At 46.2% G+C, this 21,085-nt stretch overlaps 1 protein-coding gene across 5 annotated transcripts in view; it reads right to left on the bottom strand.

Annotated features, from left to right (window-relative positions):
• Positions 1-21,085, bottom strand: part of LOC120949010 (mucin-22) — a 53,144-nt gene that overhangs the window by 21,293 nt on the left and 10,766 nt on the right. For 4 of the 5 annotated variants that reach the window (XM_040365938.2, XM_040365934.2, XM_040365937.2 and 1 more), the window contains exon 2: positions 805-938. In XM_040365938.2, the coding sequence (XP_040221872.2) occupies positions 805-874 (70 nt within the window). In that variant the 5' untranslated portion in view covers positions 875-938. Of the gene's footprint in view, positions 1-804; positions 939-20,964; positions 21,054-21,085 lie in introns of those variants that run through there. The other variant, XM_049605085.1, reaches the window with a different exon arrangement.

Consider the following 21,085-nt stretch of genomic DNA (forward strand, 5'->3'; position numbering starts at 1 on the left):
CAGGCTCGCGAGTCCCCAGCCGACAGTGCCACCCGGCAGCAAGGCCGGCAGCCGCAAAAATCATCGCAAAACACGATGAGCAGGCTAGGTAGGCGCAAAGAAACTGCCACGAAACAGCAAAACAGAATAAAGCATAGTTTGCCTTTCAACGTGTCGGAGTGACGCCTGTCTTAAGCCTCGCACGTCGGCCGGGCTCGACTCGACGTCTCATTTTCAACCGCGCGTGTGTGTGGTTGGGCCGCGCGGACGTGTTGCCGTTGGCGCTCCACACCGTACGAAGAGGCTCGACGTCCTCTGTGATAAATAGCTCTGAAGAGGCCTACCGCCCTTCGTTGGCGGGTTGCTGAACCGAGCCAACGAGACACGCGGGCTTAGCGTCAAACGAACGATTATTTATGTTGGTTTCTTTGTGCCACTGCCACGGCCCTTCCCGCAGCACAAAAGGCTCGGGAAGGACTCACTGTCAAGGTCGTTTCTCTGTCTCTGTCTGTGCCCAGAAGGTGTTGCGAGCCACAATAATTGACATAACGGAGGCTGGTGTACAAACGGAGGCTGGCCCACAATAATCGGTTTCGCCGTACAGACAGATGTCTTTGGGAAAGAAAATTGAACGATCTCCCTTCCCCTGCTCGCGAGAGCTAGTGAAAAGAATCCGCCCAGACGACGCACGACGACGACGAGGTGAGCATGAATTATGTAAGGCAGTTTGGAGGGCAGATGTTCGCCTTTGAAAGAAAGCAGCCCACCCAGCTGATTTGATTTTTGGCATTACACCCACTACAATTAGTTGCTGGTTAATGTTACCTTCGGCCGTTGCTGCCAGTGCTGCGAGCGTAAGCAGCATCGCGGACCAGACGATCCGCTTGTTCGCCATCGTGTTAGCCAGCTCTCGGCCCTGACTTCAGTAGATCGTCCGCTCGTACGATGATGAAGTTATTCTGGAAAGAGGAAAAAATGGTAATAGTGTAAAAGGTTAATAAAAGCTTTGCAAAGTTTAACGCAATTAGTCGCCCTCAGATCACTTTCCGATACGATAATTTTAAACGCGATGCACTCAACAGGTAAACTTGGTAGCGTGCACAGCAAGCTGCTGTGCTAGTGTTTCGATTAGCTGCATTACATGATAATAAAATTAGTTATGTATCTTTGCACCCGGATCGGCACGTACAGCGTTTGCCGATTATTACAGTCGATTTATAAACAAAATAAGGTGAAACAAATATACCCGCGCGCGATTGTGGCATTCCGTGCGGAGGGGGGACAAAAGAAAATGGGGGAGGCCAATTTGCATTGAATGCGTTCTTTATGGCCCCGTGTGATGTGCCCTACCAGGGGGAGTGCTGAATGCATTTCGCCTATGTGACGAACAGCTAATTAAATGTCATTTGAGTAAGCACCTGGTACGTCCACGCGGCCGTGAGACCGCGGGTGCAAAGGGTGGGAGCCGTACAGGGACGGTTATGCAGAGTGATGTTGAAACACGCATTTTTCTCGCTTCCGCATCGAATCGCCTTTCGTTGCGCCTTTCTCACCTCCCACGAGAATGCAAATGCAATTTATGCAAGACGAAGTAGGCGAGCAGCAACCATTGAGTGAGATAGAAAATACGCACAGGAAGCTGCACTTAATTGCATCGCGCTCGGCGATGCTACGTGGGAAGGGCTGAACCGTTGTAGCCGTCGCGGGATGGGTGGTCAAAGGATGCGTCAATGTCAGGATGTGGTCAGTCAGGGGGAGGGGGGGGGGGGAGTGCGGTGGTTTGGAAAAAAAAGTATCGAAGCGAGAGGGCGAGAGCCGGAGCAAAATGCAGTGAAAAAAAGGCGACTAGCTGGGGAAAATTAATAGCATCATGATGTGGGCGCCACGGGTAGGCGAGAAGGCAGATTAAAAAAAGCATAAATTAGAAGCAATTATTTTTTATGATTACAGCGCAAAATTACCATCCTTCTCGTTAATAATGTATCATCATTCTTGTGCCGGCTTCTCTCATCCTTTTTTGCATGGAGTGTGCATCTCCATCTCCTTTTTTCCTGTTTTTTTTAACGCTTGTGTTTGCTCGTGTTTGTTCGTGGATATCCTTCGGACTTTGGCAAATGGAAGCAAGCGGAGCGGGAAAAAAAGGAAAAAGATATTCAAGGAAGCTGGAAGTGAGTAGTGGGAGCAGTCACGGATTGCCTCGTATGTACAAGCGACTTGAAGAGCAACCTTAAAACAAAAAAAAAAACCCAACTCAGAAATGAAAAACGTCAGAAAGGATCCAGCGAAACACGATCCATAGGAAACTTCGGGACCCATGCAAACCCTCCAACACCGCGTTGCGGGAGTTGAGAGTTAGTTAATTAATAAAATCAGTACATTTCGCTTCTTGCACACTCCGTTTTCTCCGCTGGTATCTCATTTCGAGCTTGGTTCTTGGGCACCAATTAAAAGCAATACTACAGCCCCACCACCGGTCGCTCCCGCTGCCAGGCCAAATCATAATGAGAAATGCTCCATTCTCCCCGCGTCCTTATTCATCCCTCCAACATGCTTCGCTGATGCGTACAATCCTAGCTATTTATTTTGTTTGCTGGAATGGTATTTTTTACACTCCCCCCCACCCTGTCATTTTGCCTCCCGTCACTCAGTGTCCCACGAGGCAGCAAACGTACGCTACGCTTTGACAGATGATAATTTTCTTGTGAACTGTCAAATTAATCTTTCCCACTTGTTATCGTTTTGCAGGCGCATTTTCCTGCTGGGTTTGTTTTTTTCTCTTCCCTTTCTCTCTCTCTTTCTGCTCTCTCCTGTTTTCATTCGACTCACTTAGTGTAACGGTGATGAAAAGCCACCGGGTATCGAGTGACTTGCGGGTGGGTGGGAAATAAAATTATGAAAAAAATAATTAGAAGGATGCTTGTCTCATGCACTTAATTTATTTGCAGCCATCATCATGCTGTTATCTGATCGCAACCTTGGAAGCAATCGCGATAAAGACGTCATGCAGTGCGCGGGTAGCGTATGCCAAACGGTTACGGTGTGCGTGGCGGCGGTGGCAATAGACATTTATCGTAAAACACCGACCCGAGCGTTCTATTTCTGAGGCGGTCTGGTATGCTATGTGTTTTGTGGAAAATCATAAATTGCAGCACGCTGGAGAGAAAATTCCTTTCTCTTAGCCACCACCGCCTCCGTGAGATGCTTGGGAGAGGGGTCACGCTGGCTGTGCTATGCTGTGCACGGTTTATTGATTACGCTATTTATTGGCACTGCTGCCACGGTTCAGCGGCTGCAGTTCTGGGGGAAATGCTCAAGTGCTTGCTCGTTCAGCAAACAGTTGTTTGGCGTATTAATGATCGGTTCTATAGGAGCAGTGGAACTGCTGTGGCTAACATCGGAAGGCAATGGATGGGTAGCTTCTGGTATGAATGGGAAAGCATTCGTTTGTTGTTTGTGTTTGTTTCGTTGGTACATTAATATTATTTTGATCGTTTTGCACAGCTTCACAGCTCAGACGGTGAGTGGTTTATACGAAATTAAAGAATCCTTGCGTACAATTTTCATCACAATGCTATAGAAGCTAGACCAAGCTGTATTCCACTAAAAGTGGCTCTATTTATGTCGATAGGAGGAGTTGCAGTAATTAACAATGCCCAGTTACAGTGGACCTCAACATAATGTAAAATAGGTAAAACTATATTAAGTGTCTAAATGAGTGCTGGTTGAAGGGATAGGATCGTCGGATTATATGAGTCAGTATTTGAATCGATTGGCAAAACCGTCTCCGTCTTCAATGTCTTCCTAAAATGCGCTAAATGGGCTTATACTCACCACGCTAGTACTCACGGAGAAGAAGACAAAGAGAAGTGATGTATGAATTTGATGTAGTACAGTAACATTATATTCTTCAGCTTAATTATTTTGATTCATGGTGGCCATTCTTCTCAAGGTCTTCTTCTTCTTCTTCTGTTTAGGTTGATGGGTTACATCTTCCTATACTCTCTTTTTGGGAGGTATAATCAGAGGCGTACCATCTGAGTTTGGGAGTGGACTGTCATCCATGTCTCCTTTTTTGTCCAGGTTGGTTTATATTATGTCGCTAGTTACTGGGTAACTTCTCAAGGTCAAGGTCTGCCTGTTCTTACTAGTGAAGTAGGCTAGGCTTTCAGTGACTTTTTACTCTCCATCGAGATATCTGAAGGTCTAAAGTCATATATACTGACAAACGCCAGGGTGACCATTATCTTACGTAAATGTATCAATAGTGGTGAAATTCTTAGAAGTACAGTTATTGTTTTATGATTTAACTAGCCAATAAGGAACATGTAAGCATCTATCAATAAATTGCAATTGAAATACAACACGTTGTCTAGTGCGAAAATAATCGTTTTTTATCATATAATAAAACAAATTAAAGAAGAAAAAATCATATTTTTCTGACTGCTCCGCTGCATCCATAACGGTAGCATTGGATTCGTACAGTGTATAATATCGATTGAGTCAATTGTGGAATGTAGCATTGTAATAATACTGCAGTCAACTGTGCTTTGATATCATTTTTTCACTATGTTAAATTTCCACATTTGTTAAAAAAGAAATAAGTTCATTTTATGTAGATAAAACATACTTCCATTACTTATTTTTTGTGAGCATAATTCGAATGAACAAAACTACGATGAAAATTTTCCAAAATGAACTGGTTTTGCTAGTTGTATGAGTATTTTAACTATACCAACATATCTGTACCCTGTACCTATAACGGTTACTATTACCAGTATTGGTATGTTTTCCCTATGATTATTTATGAACGCAAAATTGCATAATTAGTATGACAAACATTTGCAGCAATACATTATGAAAGGTAAATCACCAATGCAATATGAATCGTAATTGCCATAAATCTAATTATTTTCATTGCAAATATTCCAAGTTGAGTATGGGCGGGGATAGTCAACCAACAAATTATGTTGTTTTTCTTTGTTCGCAGCCACGCAGGACGCCGCATAAAGAAAACAAAACTAATGCATGGGCTTGCAAACGGCTAACAAGGAGACGGAGGGCTCATTTTCCCCTTTGCAATGATTGCAATCACATTCCACTGGTAACCGTGATTGAACGATGGCTGGACAGGGAAATTTGTAACTTGCCATGTTTAGATAGTGATTGTACCGTCGGTTCCGATCGCTTCATTTGTCGCGGTAACGAACGAATGCATTCGCGCAAGCATTCATCCGATCGTCCATCCGGCCACGATGGAACGGTAGCGCGGGAACTTGTTTTGCCTTACGCCCCTGTCCGCTAGCCATTTGATAGAGACCCGTGATGCCGGAGGGGATGGGCAGAAGCTTTCCGCCGCCACACGGTAGCAACTTCATTCGGTGACGTTGCTTTCTGCGTTTCAAGCTGTTGATGATAGCTGCCGGGAGCATCTTCAAAGGTTGGCTGCGGCTGGTAGCGATCTTCTAAGACGTATATTGGAATGGAGGCTGATCGGAGGACAAAACCAATCCACCCTCGAGCCCATTGGATTCAGTCGCAACGCTTGCTCCATATCGTAAATTCCTTCGGTTTGTCTGGCACTGCTGTCAGAACGGTACGCCCGTCGGGCAACGGTACGCCGTGCCCGAGAGTTCGTTCAACTCAGTGGCCAAGCCTTCCCGCATTGCGATTGAAATTAAAAGTAACGAGCCGATGTGGTCGCGATCGTACCATCCAGTTGTTCAGCCGGCGTTGGAACCCACGAAACCGGTAGACCTGTTATGGGCCGATCGTGGTCATGCTGCGCCCGCGGTTACATAAGCCCCCACCGAGAGGGAGCATCGACGCAATGTGGCGTAAATCATGCAACATTCTCATTACCCGCACCGAAGATCTTGCACTTCAGCAGGCGGACATCCTTGAGCCGGTCGCCCTTGGTGCAAGCAATGCCATTGGAAACTACCTTCCTGCTGGCTGGTTTTCCTACCCAGCGCGACTCGGAATGTTTCTGCTGCTGTGATGTTCCTGCCCAAGAACGTCCCCACGCCAATGGGCGTAGGACGGCAGCAGGGCAACTGGATTTTCATTAATTTATTCATGATTCCCGATGTCGGGTGGGGCAGAGCTGCACGATTGTGGCTCGTTTTGACGTCGACCTGTCAGGAGTTGCTGACCGGTGGCTCGTTTTCAAACGTACGCCCTTAAGCTTGGATATTGTTTTGCAAGGGAGAACGGCCTACGCGATCGGGCAGGACGCGGTGCAGCAGTAAATGCAACGGTTTCGATGCACTTGAAGCTGCCAGCTTGAGCGAGGAGGCGTGTTTTGTATGAATTCAAGGTGTATTTTTCTCTTTCTCTTGCGATCTTTAAATCGTTTCAAGTTTTCGATGAATGAGCGGCTAATTAAAATGGGAAGTTCAACGTCACAATAGGTTGACAGCAGTGGGCAGCTATCAGATTTAATTATTTTTTAATGCAAATTAATGATGGGAATGAAACGATAAGAATCGTATTAAATAAAGTGTATAGTAAGTGTAAGTATATTGCATGATAAGGTGTGAACAAAACAGCACATGCCGACTGTTTTTGCTTTTTTTGGTGAAATATGTCCGTTTTGAACATTTTTAAGCTTGTTGGGAAATATAAAAGAAATTTCGACTACATTTGTTCCTGTTCAATAATGTACAGACGCGGAAAATGATAGTCTCTGTGCATCAAATAATTTGCCAATCAAATCAATCCTGTCCGTGATAAGGATCGCTTCAGTGATTCGGATGATATTTTTCACTTCCCTGCACTCATCTTGAAGGCGCGTCGATCCAACACTAATCTCACAATTCAACACATTCATCCATTTGTTCCACATGGTCGAATCATTGTTCAACAGGACGCGTTCGACGGTACCGCCCGCATTGTGTGGCAGTAAAAGAAAGGAGAAAAGAGTGAGCTCGAGAAATACCCCCTTGCGAGTCCTTATCATCAGCGGTTGGCTGACGTTGAATGGGTTTTGAATGAGCGGTGGGTATTAAATTAAGCAGGCTGATGAGATTTTGCAATAAACAACGTGTAGCAACCGTATTACCGGTTCGCTGGCATTTCTTTTGCTTCGGAATCATTCGCCCGAACCGTTTGTTTTCCCATTGCATCCTTTCCCTTGGTATTGTGGCTTTGGCTGTTGTTGTTGTTGTTGTAGTTGTTGTTGTTGTTTTTTGCAACACGCGCCGTCTCACTCTCCCTTCGCATTTGGGATTTAGCCAGTAAGGTTTCCACATTCGCCCACGGCCAAATGCCTGCCGTTTTTCATCGAGATCAACCATTCGGAAGGAATGCGGAGAACGTGAAAGCACACAAACACAAACACACACACGCAGAATGCCGAAAAAAGTAAAATAAACCACAGCAATCGCTACAGCTAATTTATTTTTATTGCGTTCTCTCCCGGCCGAGCGGGACTTTAAGATGGTGGCGTTGTGTGTGTGTGTGTGTGTGCGCGCGCGGTTTCCCTTTGGCTCGGCGGGTGCCGCGAACCAGGCGTGGGGGGCAAGGTCCCTTCTCGGGGGGTTGGAGGCAAGAAAGAGGGGAAAAGTTTGGGCCAACAGGCCCTTCGGTCCCGGTCGGCGTCAGCCAAGAGTTACGGCGTGTGCGTGTTTCGATCGAGTCGATTTTCCGTGGAAATGGTGCAGGCTCGGCAGTGCGTAGGCGCCCACCAGGCAAACACACAAACTTCCTTCGCTGAAAAAGGAGAACCACGTAGCAAAGTAATGGTTGGCAAGGAGCAGGGGGTGAGGGGAACTGGGAAGGTGGTATGTCAGGGGAGAGCTTAATTTAATACTTCCCGAAAAATTGACTCCACAGCTTGCCCAACTGCCGAAAGGTGTCTGAGGTGAGGAGTGCCGCCTGATAAAGTGGCATGCGAAGTGGGTACGTCGGAAGCATAAATCTGTAGCCGAATGGTTGGAGTTGGTTGCGTTTTTGTTTCCGTTTTTGTTTTGAAATCCTCCTTAAGGCGCTATTGGTAGCGATAATTCCAGCACTTCCCTCACGTAAAAGGTGACAATTTGCCCAGCCACCACCAGCCCTTCAATTAGCTCGGCACTTAAGGGGCACGAAAATTATGGGATTACGCTAAAGCTTACGGTGCTGCTTGTCTGGTGGAATATGTTTCACTGTCTTGTTCTTTCTCTAGCGCTGTCGGTGAAAAGTAAATTCCGTGCCCGGGTTTCGCTAACGCGCAGTCGGTCACGAGCAATCCTACTGTGCCATCATTTCACGACAGTGATAGATATCATCAGGAGAATAGATAAGATTGAAATCGATTTTTCTTGTTACTCTAGCTAGCTAACAACGTCGGAATGGTCCAGTGTCAGTTGCAGACAGATAGACGGTAGACGAGCAGTCATGATGGATTTAATTTCACTGATCATAAATTTTATTTCCCTCTTCTTAGCGCTGGCGGACGGTTTACCCTCCCCAAGGGCAAGGAATGGGCTCGATTTGATTTTTGATGGAATTGCACAGCATTGACAGCATCGTTTGTGTTCCTGCTGGAGCATCACAGTACATTCATTCGCTGAAGATGTTTGTGCAAGTTATCCCGATGCATTTGCTGCAAACAGGTTAGCATCAAGCGGAAAAGGGGGGAATAGTAAATGGGTGCAATCCACTGTCCACCTCTCGTCCCTTATAAGGAAAACGTCTTATCGTTTGTTTGCCCACGGTCTGGGATGGAGTGGGGAGGAACGGAGGGGTGGAAATTGAGACAACCAGCATTAACAGCCCGGAACACTCAGCACTGTGCTAACCGAGCGGGCAGAGCTTGTGAGCAACGATTTAATGAGTTTCTACTATTAGGGAGGATCAACGGGCAAATGGGGATCCTTTCGCGCCCGCACTTTCCGGATCCTGGCAGTCTTTTACGATGGCAATCTTTGGAATGGACTTTTTATGGCTGGATGTGTCCATCCCCGGTCGGATGCTGGACCAGGGATGGCTCCGCTACAAAGCATCGTTCCGTATTCTATTGAGCGTGAATGATGAGTTGCCGGTCGAAAGAGAATGATTGATAATGATGGTTGAACCGGTTAGAGGCACAATTTCCGTTTGACCCCTTCGGATGGCGTCGGTGTCCTTCAACAGCAGAGTTAGTGCCGGGATTGTGTTGTTGTTTTTGGTGTTGTTATGTGTGCGTTTGTTTGTGGGATAAGTTCCATCCGTGAGGTCCGTTTTAATTGTGCAGAATTTAATTTCGCGTTGTTTGTGTATTTTTTTGTTTGGCTCATGTCAAGATGGTAGTATAGGATTTAATTCGAGGAATTTGGATCTCGTAAGTCGTTGAGGCTTAAGGGTGGTATGATAATGCAAATTTTTGTTTAGGCACTAGCTAACTCGAAGGTGTTGGAGATTCTTTTTCTTAATCATATTGACATGATGTTATACGATCAGTCATAGTCTGAATAAACTATTGAGATAAGTGGTCAGATAATGAAGACGACAAGTCAATTCAATTCTTATAGGTAAACTTTGATATTTATGGGTATGATTTAAGTGATAAAATGTACACGATGTTGAATATTTAATGTTCTTTAAAATCGTTCAAAGTTGATTTATCATCCGATTGTTATAAGGTTGAAACTTTACTACACGATGAACGAAAAGCCCTTGAGCCGGACCATAAAAGCAAAGAGGCAAAAGGTTGATAATCACTTCCTACTCATTTTCGATCAGCAGGTTCAGTTAGTTTTGTTGACCTACATCGAACCCACAGTATGTTCTGAAAGCTAGGAAAACGGGTTGCAAGATGTAATCGAATACATGAATACATAGTAGCGCAAGAAGCGGAGTATTCGAGAAAACTAGAACCATTTGCCACTCCTTCCCATTGGATTCCTTCCTAAGCAATGGCCGTTATTCACAAACTTTAACACGACAATATCGAGTCCATGGAGTTCCAGTGTCGCATTCGAAAGTTACCGTTAAGGTGCAAAATTTATGGCAGAAAGCTTGCAGGGATCGCGTGTTCAGTTTTGCCCGTCTGTGCGGTGTCCCTGTTGTTTCGAAAACTCCATGAATAATCGCATGTGTCAACGAAATTGATCACAGTGGTTGCTCCGGCGTAGTGAAATGGCGGTGAATCAGCATCCTGATAGGAAGGATGGGGGGCTTGTACAATGGGCTTAAAATATCTCCACTGTTTGCGATGGCCAACGGGATAAAACAAAGCGATTGCTGTGGTTGAGGATGCAAGGCGGGTAAGGGTGAAACAGTGGCCGGAAAATAAAAATTATGACCTACCCCTTGTCAATGTCGATTATCTTAAATCAATTTCGTTGTTAATAATTTGTCGACAATTGGCGATGCATGGCCCTGTGGACCTGATTTACATAGGGGCCCAGGTGCAACCCATCGGAGAGGTTACCGGGGGCGATGATTTAATTTGTATTTAATTTTATTCATCGTTTATTAATATCCGTATTTTGGCCCCGAGCCTACGAGGTGATGGGCACAAAGAAACGTGCGCGAGTGAGAAGAAAATAATTACAAACCCAACAAAAAACAACACATACACCCTTTAACGCTTTGCAGCACGCTGTTGCCCGGAACTTAAAGCACATTGCAAACGCTGACCTCAATAATTGGGACGAGACGGTCGAATGCAACCTTCAGTCAAGGGTAAATAACACGTTCGCTGATGGAAAAATATTGATTTTAGGTTCTGGATCTTGCCGTTTGCCTTCTTCCCATACCCGTCCCTTGAGAACGGTCAGAACGGTAGCGGGGAGACATTGAAGTACTTTGATCACTGTCAGGCTACGGTTACGGGTTTGCAAATTGCCAAACTGTGGCCAGTGAAGCGCTTAACCGAAAAGCAAGCGAAAATCACGATCGCCGCGTTCGATGGCGTAAACGCGTCCTAATCGCATTATAACACATCAGTGCCATTAAGCATTACCACATACTTCATAATGGGCAACGGGATGACCGAGAGCTCTAATGAGTACGCGGCCCGAGTCAACGCAGCAGCCGGTGAGCCTAACCGAACCCTGAACAGGCGTGATTATTCTTCCGACGCGAATCTCTCTCCCAAGCGAAGCTCTCGTCGATTGCTGGCAAAGGGAATCGATAGCAATAATTATGGGCTCCCCATTACCATCTGCAAACTGTGCGGTCGCCCGGACGCGGCAACTGCTGCTGAGGGCCGCGTGAGTGCAGTTCGGCAAAAGTGCATCGATAATGCGAAAATGATTTGTACACGGCTCCAGCTGTGCGGTGCGCGGTCCAGCTGACCGAGTCTCACATGCATCCTAATGATGTCCGCTTCTAACAAGCACGCTCCGGCACGTCCAGAGTGCTGCTGCGATGATGACGATCCGAAGAGCATCATTATCATCATCATTCTCGTCATCATTTACACTTTTTGAGTTGGTGGAGTTGTGGACTGCTAACGTCGACACGCTTCGACACTTGACTAGCGGACAGCCAATTCTGTCCAGGGAGCTTGGACACATATGCACATTCCCGTGCGCTAACGGTACTACGCGAAATCGAAAGAGCGAGTAGAAATTTACATATGATTCATGAAAATAAAATCTCGCCAAAACTACGGAGCAATACAGGCGGGAGGGTCGACGGAGCTAAAACGGGAGAACGCCGTGAATCGCACCTTTTTTGATCGGAATGAAGAAACTGGTTCTTCGGCGACAAGAAAATCACAAGAAGGATCACAAGAAGGTGTGATTGGAGCGGGGGACGCATCGGACATTCACATCATCCGGACCGAACGCTACAGTCTCCAATATGAGCGGCGTCATCGTGTAGTTCACAGGTTTACGAGCGTAACGGTCTGGGAGGAAAAAAACACGATCGCCTTGATCTAGTGATGTAAAGCAGCCAACAACCGCACCGTCAACAACCGCGCCGACAACAACCGTTTGCGTGCGTGACGTTCAAGTTCAAGTGTGACATGATGATCGTGTTGCAAACCGAACTGTTGCAGGGTTGGATCAATGTCACGACGTTGCAAAACCTATGCCGTGCAACGTGGCCAGAAGAAAGATTTTTGGAAAGATGCTATTGGCCGTGTTTTGTTTATTTTAACAATTTGTTCTCAACGAAAGCGCGTTGGATTGATGGTTTGCTCAAGAGCGAGGGAAGGATTTATAGTTGCCTTGTTGTGGTTGTTTGCAGGCGGCTTATTTATAGGTTCATTGGCAGGGGACGGGACAGTTGGGCTAACAGATGAATTTGAACCGAGAAAAAGATCATTATCCGAGCTGTTTGTTCCAACGCTCACGATTACTTGGAATGGAGCAAGACGATTGACCGATCGCCTTTTGGGTCCAAAAAGTGACTCATCGTTCGTTTCGAATTCAATACTAGTAACGACACATCGAACCGAAGGTCTTACCTTTTGGATTTTAAACTATGTGGTTGGTTTAAACTATTTTAATTATTTAAACAAAAAGTAGACCAAGGGAAAGAAAACAAGACGGTGATTTTATTGAAATATTTACTTGTTAATTTATTATACAAGTTCATGATCTTACAGTCAGGGGATGTAGCCTAGTGACCTAAACGGATTGACGTACGATAAAATAATGAAGCAAACATGGGATGTTTATTGTTCAAAGCCTAATTTTATTCAATAATTTACCAATTTTGCCTTCCTCAATATACTATACAGTTTTGCACAACGATAATTAAATTTTATGATTGTCAAAGCAAAAATTCTATGGAGGAAATGGTCCATCGTTCAACTAAAAGTACCTATAAAATATCAAAAATGATCACGTGTTGCTTGCAACAATATAATTTTTGTGTATAGCAAGAATACTTTTTAGTACATTCTTAGGTAAAGATTATATCAGCATTAGGTCGTTGATTAGGTTGAGCTAAAGTGCACCCCAACCGCAATTAATGCTAGCTTAATAAACAGAATGTAATGGAAGATTAGAATTCTTTTTCTGTTTCATTAATTTGCAAAGTGAACCTGTGGGCCATAGTCGTTCAATGAAGTTTATTACGATCACGATAGTGTCGTTATCGAGCCGGGGAAGTCTCGGGACCATCTCGTATTGCACTTCGCGTTAATGATCAGAATGCGCCAATCTCGGCTTGCCAATCTTCGATGCAAGTTGGGTGTGAAATCTGCACGAAACGGCGCTGAAAACTTCACCCACTAATGAGGCAATAAGGCCGATAATTGGAAAATCCGCGACGTAATTGACCAAAAGTTCCGATATTTTCGTTGGAAGGGCTGGAGAAAATTGCATAGCCAAGCGACGAGCAGCAATGAAGTTAGGGCGTACCACTTGAGCAGGTTTGAGAGGTTATTTGGACGCCAAGGAGCCGAAGAAGAGATGCAGTACAAAAATAGTCAGTGAAATAGGTATGAGGTAAGAGCATAAACGCTTTTGATTACAGTTAGATACTGTGGCCATATTGGAACCCTTCGCCTTGCACCCGTTTAAACCCCTTGCCTTGCTCCCTTTTACTCCAGCACAAGAACTTAAACAATGGGGACATAAAATTTCTCACCGATCGTGATCGTTATGCTCCTGTTCGAAGGAAATTGGTCGACTCTTTGCTACAACCATACCGAACAGCCAGCACAGGGAGAGTATCCGAAAAAGGAGGTTAAATGATGGCCGAGTCCTGGGGAGTTCCCTTATCCTGATGTAACCGGACGGACGATGGATTCAGTGTCACCGGAAAAGGGCAAACGGTGTTTTGAATGGCTTTGCCCGCGGGCTAACGAAGGCAGCTTGCAGTGAGGCGCTTTGGGAAAAGGCGTACGAAACACACTGGACGGTGACGGTGCACGGTGTCGAACACCCGGGCCGACAAGTAGCGGCAGAACCAATTGCACAAATCGTTAGAACCTAATTTGATTCCCCGTTCTTCGCAAGCCGTCACCGTGTCGAGTTCTTTGTGTTCTGGAGGGATTTTCCATTCGCGGGGTGACACAGGAGTTGATAAATATTTGTGCACTCTTGCTGCACTTCTGCCTCAATTAGTCAGCGAGGCTCGATGACAAAGCAGTGGTAGCAGGTCGATGTATCATTCTGGGAAGGGACGAGAGAGTGATGGGGGGAAAGGGGATGGTAAGGGTCTAACTGTGACAAACGGCACGGCGGGCGATCTCGTTATGCTAGACCGTGTTCCAGAGGGTTTGCTTCGTACTTGGGCAGCTTTGTCTGTGTAAACTGTTGACGCGATAATCGCAACGGTAAACACGAGCATGAGATGGTGTGTGAGTGGGATTTTTTCTTCGCGCAACTGCAAGTACCGTAGAGATCATTGATCTCTCACCCATACGTTCGTGGAGCGATGCACCACCGCGATGTACAGAAGTGTGATGACAATTTGCAATCGGATTGATCCGTCTGCGAGTCAAGCCGGATGGAAAAGGAGAGGGGTTGATTCGGATTTTATGACTTTTTTATGGCGTACTCTTAGCGTGTGTGTGTGTTTTATCTTACAAGTGTAGTGCAGCAAGAATGTGTGTGTGTGTTAATTAATTTGCATATCTTTCGAGCTTGTAGAACCTTCCTGCAAGATCACTGGCATGATGCAATCGTGCAACAGTTGGCACAGTTTTTGGAATTGTTTGAAAGTATCTGTGTGTGTGTGTGTGTGTGTGTGTGTGTGTGTGTGTGTGTGTTTAAGGTAGAGGATGGTGGCGTTAGGGTCGTTAAAAAGTTGTTTACCCCTCAGCAGTAAACCATGGACCATTTTTACCCTTGCTATCAATTTGGGGTTTCACATACAAGGATCAGAGATTCACTCGAAGGACGCCCAGAAAGAATGTGTAATGATCGAGGAAAAGAGTGTGATACATAGAGAATGAGAGAGACAGAGAGAGAGAGAGAGAGAGAGAGAGAGAGAGAGAGAGACGGAAAGAGGGAGTTAGCACGAAGGATGAGCCACAGGAATGGGCAAATAGAGTATAAAAAAGGCACACCGAACGGCAACAAAACCGCCACCCCAAATGGGCCCTGTTGCGGGCCAGAAGGTTTCGATGGGTAAGGGAGGAATTATTTTACATATTTTACAGCTATCTTTGGGATTCCTCCCTCGTGCCATCGTCACCTTCGTTCTGATCCTCGCGGTGGAGCATTTTTCCTATCCGAGCCACTCACCTCGGCCCTCGTCACCTATTCGAGGTTTTAACGGGTGTTGCTGGACACGCCGTAGCTTTCCTCCCCGCGGCCGGCCATTTCTTTATGGAGTGGAAAATATTTTGATCCAAACCCTCGCGCTCGGATCGAGCGGGACCAGGCTGTGGGGCTGTGTTGTTCTGGTGCGCTGTTTAATAATTTATACAAACGCTTACCGGATCGGAATCTTCCCCTCTGTTCTCCAGTGTAGGAGATGGACGCGTCTTGCGTAGAGCACAGTCACCCGCAGTCACCGTCTTTCTGCAATTGGCGCTACTACACGTTGTTGGGCCCGGTTGTAATGGGCAGTAAAAGGCAAAAGGCGTTGGATCCCTTTGGAGAACTGGGATGGGCGGTACCACCACCATAACGAGGAGACAAGGACTGCTGCTGTGCTGTCGGAATGCAGCTAGACTGTTTATGGAGACTTTAACTTATCGAGGATTACATTTTGTCTGTGATGTCAATTATTTGTTAATTGTGTCTCTTGCGATAGGCAGGCTGCACCGCAGGCGTAGAGGATTTACTTTACATTTACATTTACTTTAGATGCAGCAAGGGTATTGCAGACCAGGCCAGAGAAGAGAAGCGATAAGAAAGAGGGGGAGCGAATTTTCTGGGTGGTTCAGAAGTACAGTTTTCAAAAAATGTACGGGAGAATCGTTGAACTAACAGATAAAGCCAGCTAAATACTCATTAGATTCGAAATCTTTCAGGCTCTCACTCAGAATCAGTCGCTGATATTTCGAATGTTTAAGCCTGTTAGTTATATGTAGTATATGTATACACAATGAGTTTATATTAAACGAGTTTAATGAAGTAATTCTAAATTCAATATCTGTATTATGTGATGATAGGGTTTTAGTTTACTTAATATATGAGTAGGTTAGCCGCTTCATTTAGCTGTATTTATGTCGCAAAATAACGGTGTTATGCACCTTGTATAACAGTTAAAATTGTGTAGAAGATTTAAATACTGAAGTAATTTGATGAAGCTACATGAAAGGCCCCATAAAAGAGCTGTTGAAAATGTGCAATTTGCTTGCGTCACGAGTTATTCCACTGCACATTCAAACTAGATGCCGCATAAACATCTTTTGTATTGCATGTATTAAAATTACATTTGCAATGCTAAACAAATGGCAAACAAACCAACCCATCGCATTCGAACGAAACTGCTACACCCAAACCGCTCTGTTAGCGATGCGCCAAACCGTGCCGACCAGTTGTTGATTGATTCGAAACTGTCGGAAAGGATGTGTAACCGTACGCATATCCCAGCTTTCCCACGACTGCCGATAGCCCTATCGATTGGATCTAATAGCCGTTTTCCAAACCCATTTTACAAACCCGGAATATTCCATCACACCATTCCGAATCGAGCCCGTCGCTCAACCCATCCTTAAAACCATGAAACATTAACGAAACGCACTGCCCAAGGACCCTGGGACTACCCGGGAAGGCCAGCAAACAAACGCAGGGTGAGCGTAAATGTGGGATAAATTTTTACTGCCAGCCATTTGTTTCGACAGCAGCGAGCTTCCCAGCGTAACTTCACGGGCGCATTGGGCGGGACGGGCAGCTACCACACATGCGAATCGTCAAAGTCTTTCCACATACAGCGGAGGAACTCTCGCGGGCATGGGGCACGCTAATCGAAATATTAAGGCACCTCACGTATTTCTCATCTGTAAAAATAGCCATTGCAGTTTCGGCCGGCTGGGAGGTGAAATATTCCACATTTTGAGAACAAAGAATCAAACGGCAGTGAGCGATGGATGGCGGGAGGAATGGTCCGGCTAAACGGAGCTACCGTAAATACTGCTCGACTCCACTCCGTCTACTTCTCCGCCCCTTACCTCACGATTAGTGGTAAATGGTTTGGGAAAGGAGGTGGGAGCGACGCTACGGGTTTCAAGGATCCTACCTGCCGGATCCTGCGCACGGTAGCTGCGTTCGGGCAACACTTTGGGGAGGTTCGTTTGATTGAAGCAAATGGTACGGCACCTATCATCAAGTTGCCGAGACACGTACATGGCTAAGCAAACGCAACCGTGCCGTGTTAGCTGGCCCACGTGTTCCTCCCACCGCCGGCGCACTACAGTAGATATTGGATCGTTTGGGTGGACGGTACGGGACGGGAAGTCGAGATAGGGTTTGTGGGCGAGGCTGCGGGTGCCGGTTCATGGTTGGATCGTTTGAAATCTATTACGCATTCGGGCTTCCCTTCCCGAGCGCTTGTGTGGCGTTCTGGCGCTAGCTCCCGTTTCTCGAAACGGAGTCAAATTCTCATTTCCACTGGACACGTGTGCTGAGCAAATTGATTTGACAATTTCTGTTTGCAATAAACAACATGGCCCGAGGGTGGCCCGCGAGTCGCGGAAGGTGTGTTTGATGTAAAACTAGCTGAAGCGAATTATGCCGCCTCATGGGTAGGTTAGCATGAGCATTGGCGGTTTCGTGAAGCGATCTCCCATTGCGGCGTTGTTGGTGCCGGAAAAGACGAGTCAGGGCAGGCAAAAGTTTGAATCGGCGAACCCCTTTTCTAAACCCTGAATGGAACTGAACGATTGTTAGCGATCAATCAAGTTCGGGCTTTAAGAAGAGGAATAAAAATAGCACGAGATGGCAGTGCTGGATGGGCTAAATGGTGGATCGATCCCGAAACCGACACTGAAACCGGATGCTAAGGTAATTTATAACCCATCCTGGTCCGTGTTGTTGCGCCGCCGCCACCGCATAAAATGAGCGGCCGGTGGATGTGAGCAGTTAGCAATAACAAAATAAAAATATCGGGATGTGTTCGTGCAAGGGAAAATCAATCCACCTCCCTAACATGGTAAAGTTGTGCGAGAGTGATCTCATGTGGAGTTAAAATTGGCTACGAGCACCCAAGTTCGGTACGCCTTAATGTTTAGCTGGTGCCGCGGCTGCTTGGCGAAGAGATGATACCCATGCTTCCCGGCAGCGAGGACAGCCAAAGAAGCACACGAGCGATGATTATACCGCGGGTTGCGATTTTTCGCACAGGCTTCAAAGCCCCAGATGCTTACCAAAGCACGAGACTATTGGTGGTGGCGATGACGATGATGATGATGATATGATGATAAAGTTCAATGACTAAAGTGTGCCTGTTCGAAATGATTCATCAAATATTTCCCGTCTGCAATCAATCATTCCCGTTCCCCCGGGGGGTGAGGAGAAGGTTACGGATGCGTGGAAGATGAGAACTCCGCACCACGGAGCGTAGTTCACATCTGTTCGTCTGTGTGATGATTTAAATGCTGTGAATTCTTGAAGAGAGATTCAAGCACAAAGCAGAAGAAAAAGCAAACGTGCTTTGATCGGCTAGTTTAGCACAATGTACGACATGACAGGAGCAATTGTCAGATGAGATGGATCGCGGGCAGAACTAATGCGGTGCAATGTGGCGTTGAAAAAAAAGCACCTTGTCTACTAGCGATGTATCGCGTTCGCTCAGCCTCAGACAGGGGCATTATGGATCAGCTCCTAATCTTCTAATGCACACTGCAAAACGCAACCGCGTGCAACAAACTTTCGAGGTTGTCTGTGCAGGGTTTAGTTTGGTTGTGTTGCGCTTTAAACCCTTTCAGGTTGGTGATTGGCGATAAACTTGCTGTGCCCAGGCACTAATTAATGGCTCCGTTTTTGCTGACGTGAGTGTGTCGTCTTTGCCGCCGTTTGACGTTTGGAATGTTGTGATTGGACAAGATGGATGAATGGATAGATAGGCAAGAGCGGCGGATGGTTGGATCGATGATGAGTATTCGTAGAGCAAGAACAAAGCTGGCAAAAGATGCTACTTTGACGGATGACAAGCATATGTGTTGTCGCTAGCTGGCACTACTTTGATGGAGTGCTTCACTTGGCTTAACAAAAAGTTGTTCATTGAGGTCGGTGAGTCTTTTTTTTTGTTTGCTCCTGTGTGGTTGTTTCCAAGTGTGTCGGTGAATCAGGGTACCCTATCGGTTTGTATTAAAAGTTTCGCCGTTCATGCGCGTATGTGCAGCTTTTAATAATAGCTTATCAGTGTGCATGTATCCCCGTGTTTGCTGAACCGGGTTCAGGCAGCGACGGTAACGATGATACTGATAGACACACAAAAACGGCAGCTCCAGTGTGAAACCTTCGCTGAGACTGGTTTCGGATTCGCGGTTCGCGATAGAGAAGAATCTTTCCCCATCAGGTTACGGTAGGGACCAGGAGAAAGGTTAAAAAAAGAAGCGAAAAAAAGAACACCCGAGAACGATGTAGACGGTACGTGAACCATCACGATTTGCGCTAAATTATGGTCGCCCTGGTCCACGGATGCACACACATGCGGTGCATCTGGTAGAGCGGGTAAGGTAAGACGCAGGGTAAGGACACAAAATTCCGCTAGATCTTGCCGTAGCAGCGCGCGAGCTTCTTGCCAGCGCGGCCAATCGAACTGGCACATCACCTGAACTTTTGTCGTTCTAATGGTGGTTCGCGTGGTTCCCGTGGTTGGTGCACTTGCACTTGCAGCGGTGTACGCCAGGATATCGTCGACGGAGCAACCAACCACGAGCACCCACGGAAAAGGGGGACGACCACGAAGCTCGCGATCGCTTCCACGTAGGATGCTTGGGTGCCGCGAAAAGCGGGACACAGTGAAATAACAACAACTACAACAACAAAAAAGGGAGAAACAATCAAAACTCCAACAGCTACAAAATAAATAGGTGAGGACATGAGTTTGGGGTGATCTTTATCGAACCGGTTTCGCCGTACGTCGCGAAATGGGTCAACGGGGTGGTGTTGTCGCCACTCGCAGTTCCAGCCCTCGCTTTATCGTCATCCTCCCCGTAGTTGCCTCGCGGTGGGTACGTGGGGAGAATATTTCAAACCACGAAGCCAGGAGGATGCTCATATTTCTACGTTTCGGTAATTCAATAAGCTCGCGTCTCGCGACACGGGCACTGGAGATTTGTTGCAATTTTTGCGCAAACAAGCGCACACGACATGAAGCCGTGGTCCATTCCAGTGGTGGTGATGCAGAATCTCAGCAAACCCTCGGCGCGCGGTGCCAAGATGCGCCCTCGGCAAGGAACAAGGAGTAAATGGGGTGTGCATGCGAAGGTGTCCCCATTTGCGTACGCGCTGATGTCACGTGCCGGCACGTTCGAAGGAAAGCAAGCGTCGGTGGATTAAGGCGGTGGCTCGATTTCGGGGCCTTTGTAGGTCACTGAAATTGTGACGCACCTCAAGGTTCCCCCATACAGCTACCGCGACAATGGAGTTGAGTCATTAGACAAACGTTTGACAAATAAAATACCATCATCATCGACGATTGGTGGGAATGGGAAGACTAAAACGGAAGATCGGGATGTGTGTGTGAATTGTGAAATGGAGTCGATTCATTCGTTAATGGGTTTGCATTGTGCTTTAATCGGATGAAAATTGGACTCGTAGCTATGCCATTGTTGAACTGCTCTCGGGTGGAATGCAAAAATTTTATGGCGTTTTAATCCGTGCTGGTTTTATGAACTTTTAACGCTTTGGGGTGATAAGAGAGTTGGAAAGACAACATAGAACGGTGAAGATGGGGCTCGTTTTATGGCGTTTTTGATGTGAAGAGACATAAACATTCCTAAGCCGGGTACTGTAGCTGTGTAACGTGTTTAAAGCTACCAGTTTTGACCGGTTACTCGTGAAGCTGACGGTCCTATTTGACTCATTCCTGAAGAATCTTTGCTCATTTGCTGGATTCTAAACAGTAACTCGGGGGGTTTTATTCAAGTGTTTGGTTTGAATATTACAGTCAATATGAACATTTTATGTAAAACGTTGATTTAACGAAACTACTCACACTGTTATAATGTCGGTCTTCTTGTTATCGTTTGTTATTGATTCCAAGTGTATTCTAAATTTTCCACAAACAGCTTACCTGAAAGAAAAAAAGATGAACAAAAGATTAAAGAATATGCCAT

This window comes from Anopheles coluzzii, chromosome 2 (assembly GCF_943734685.1).
Source record: "Anopheles coluzzii chromosome 2, AcolN3, whole genome shotgun sequence".
Taxonomy (NCBI): Eukaryota; Metazoa; Arthropoda; class Insecta; order Diptera; family Culicidae; genus Anopheles; species Anopheles coluzzii.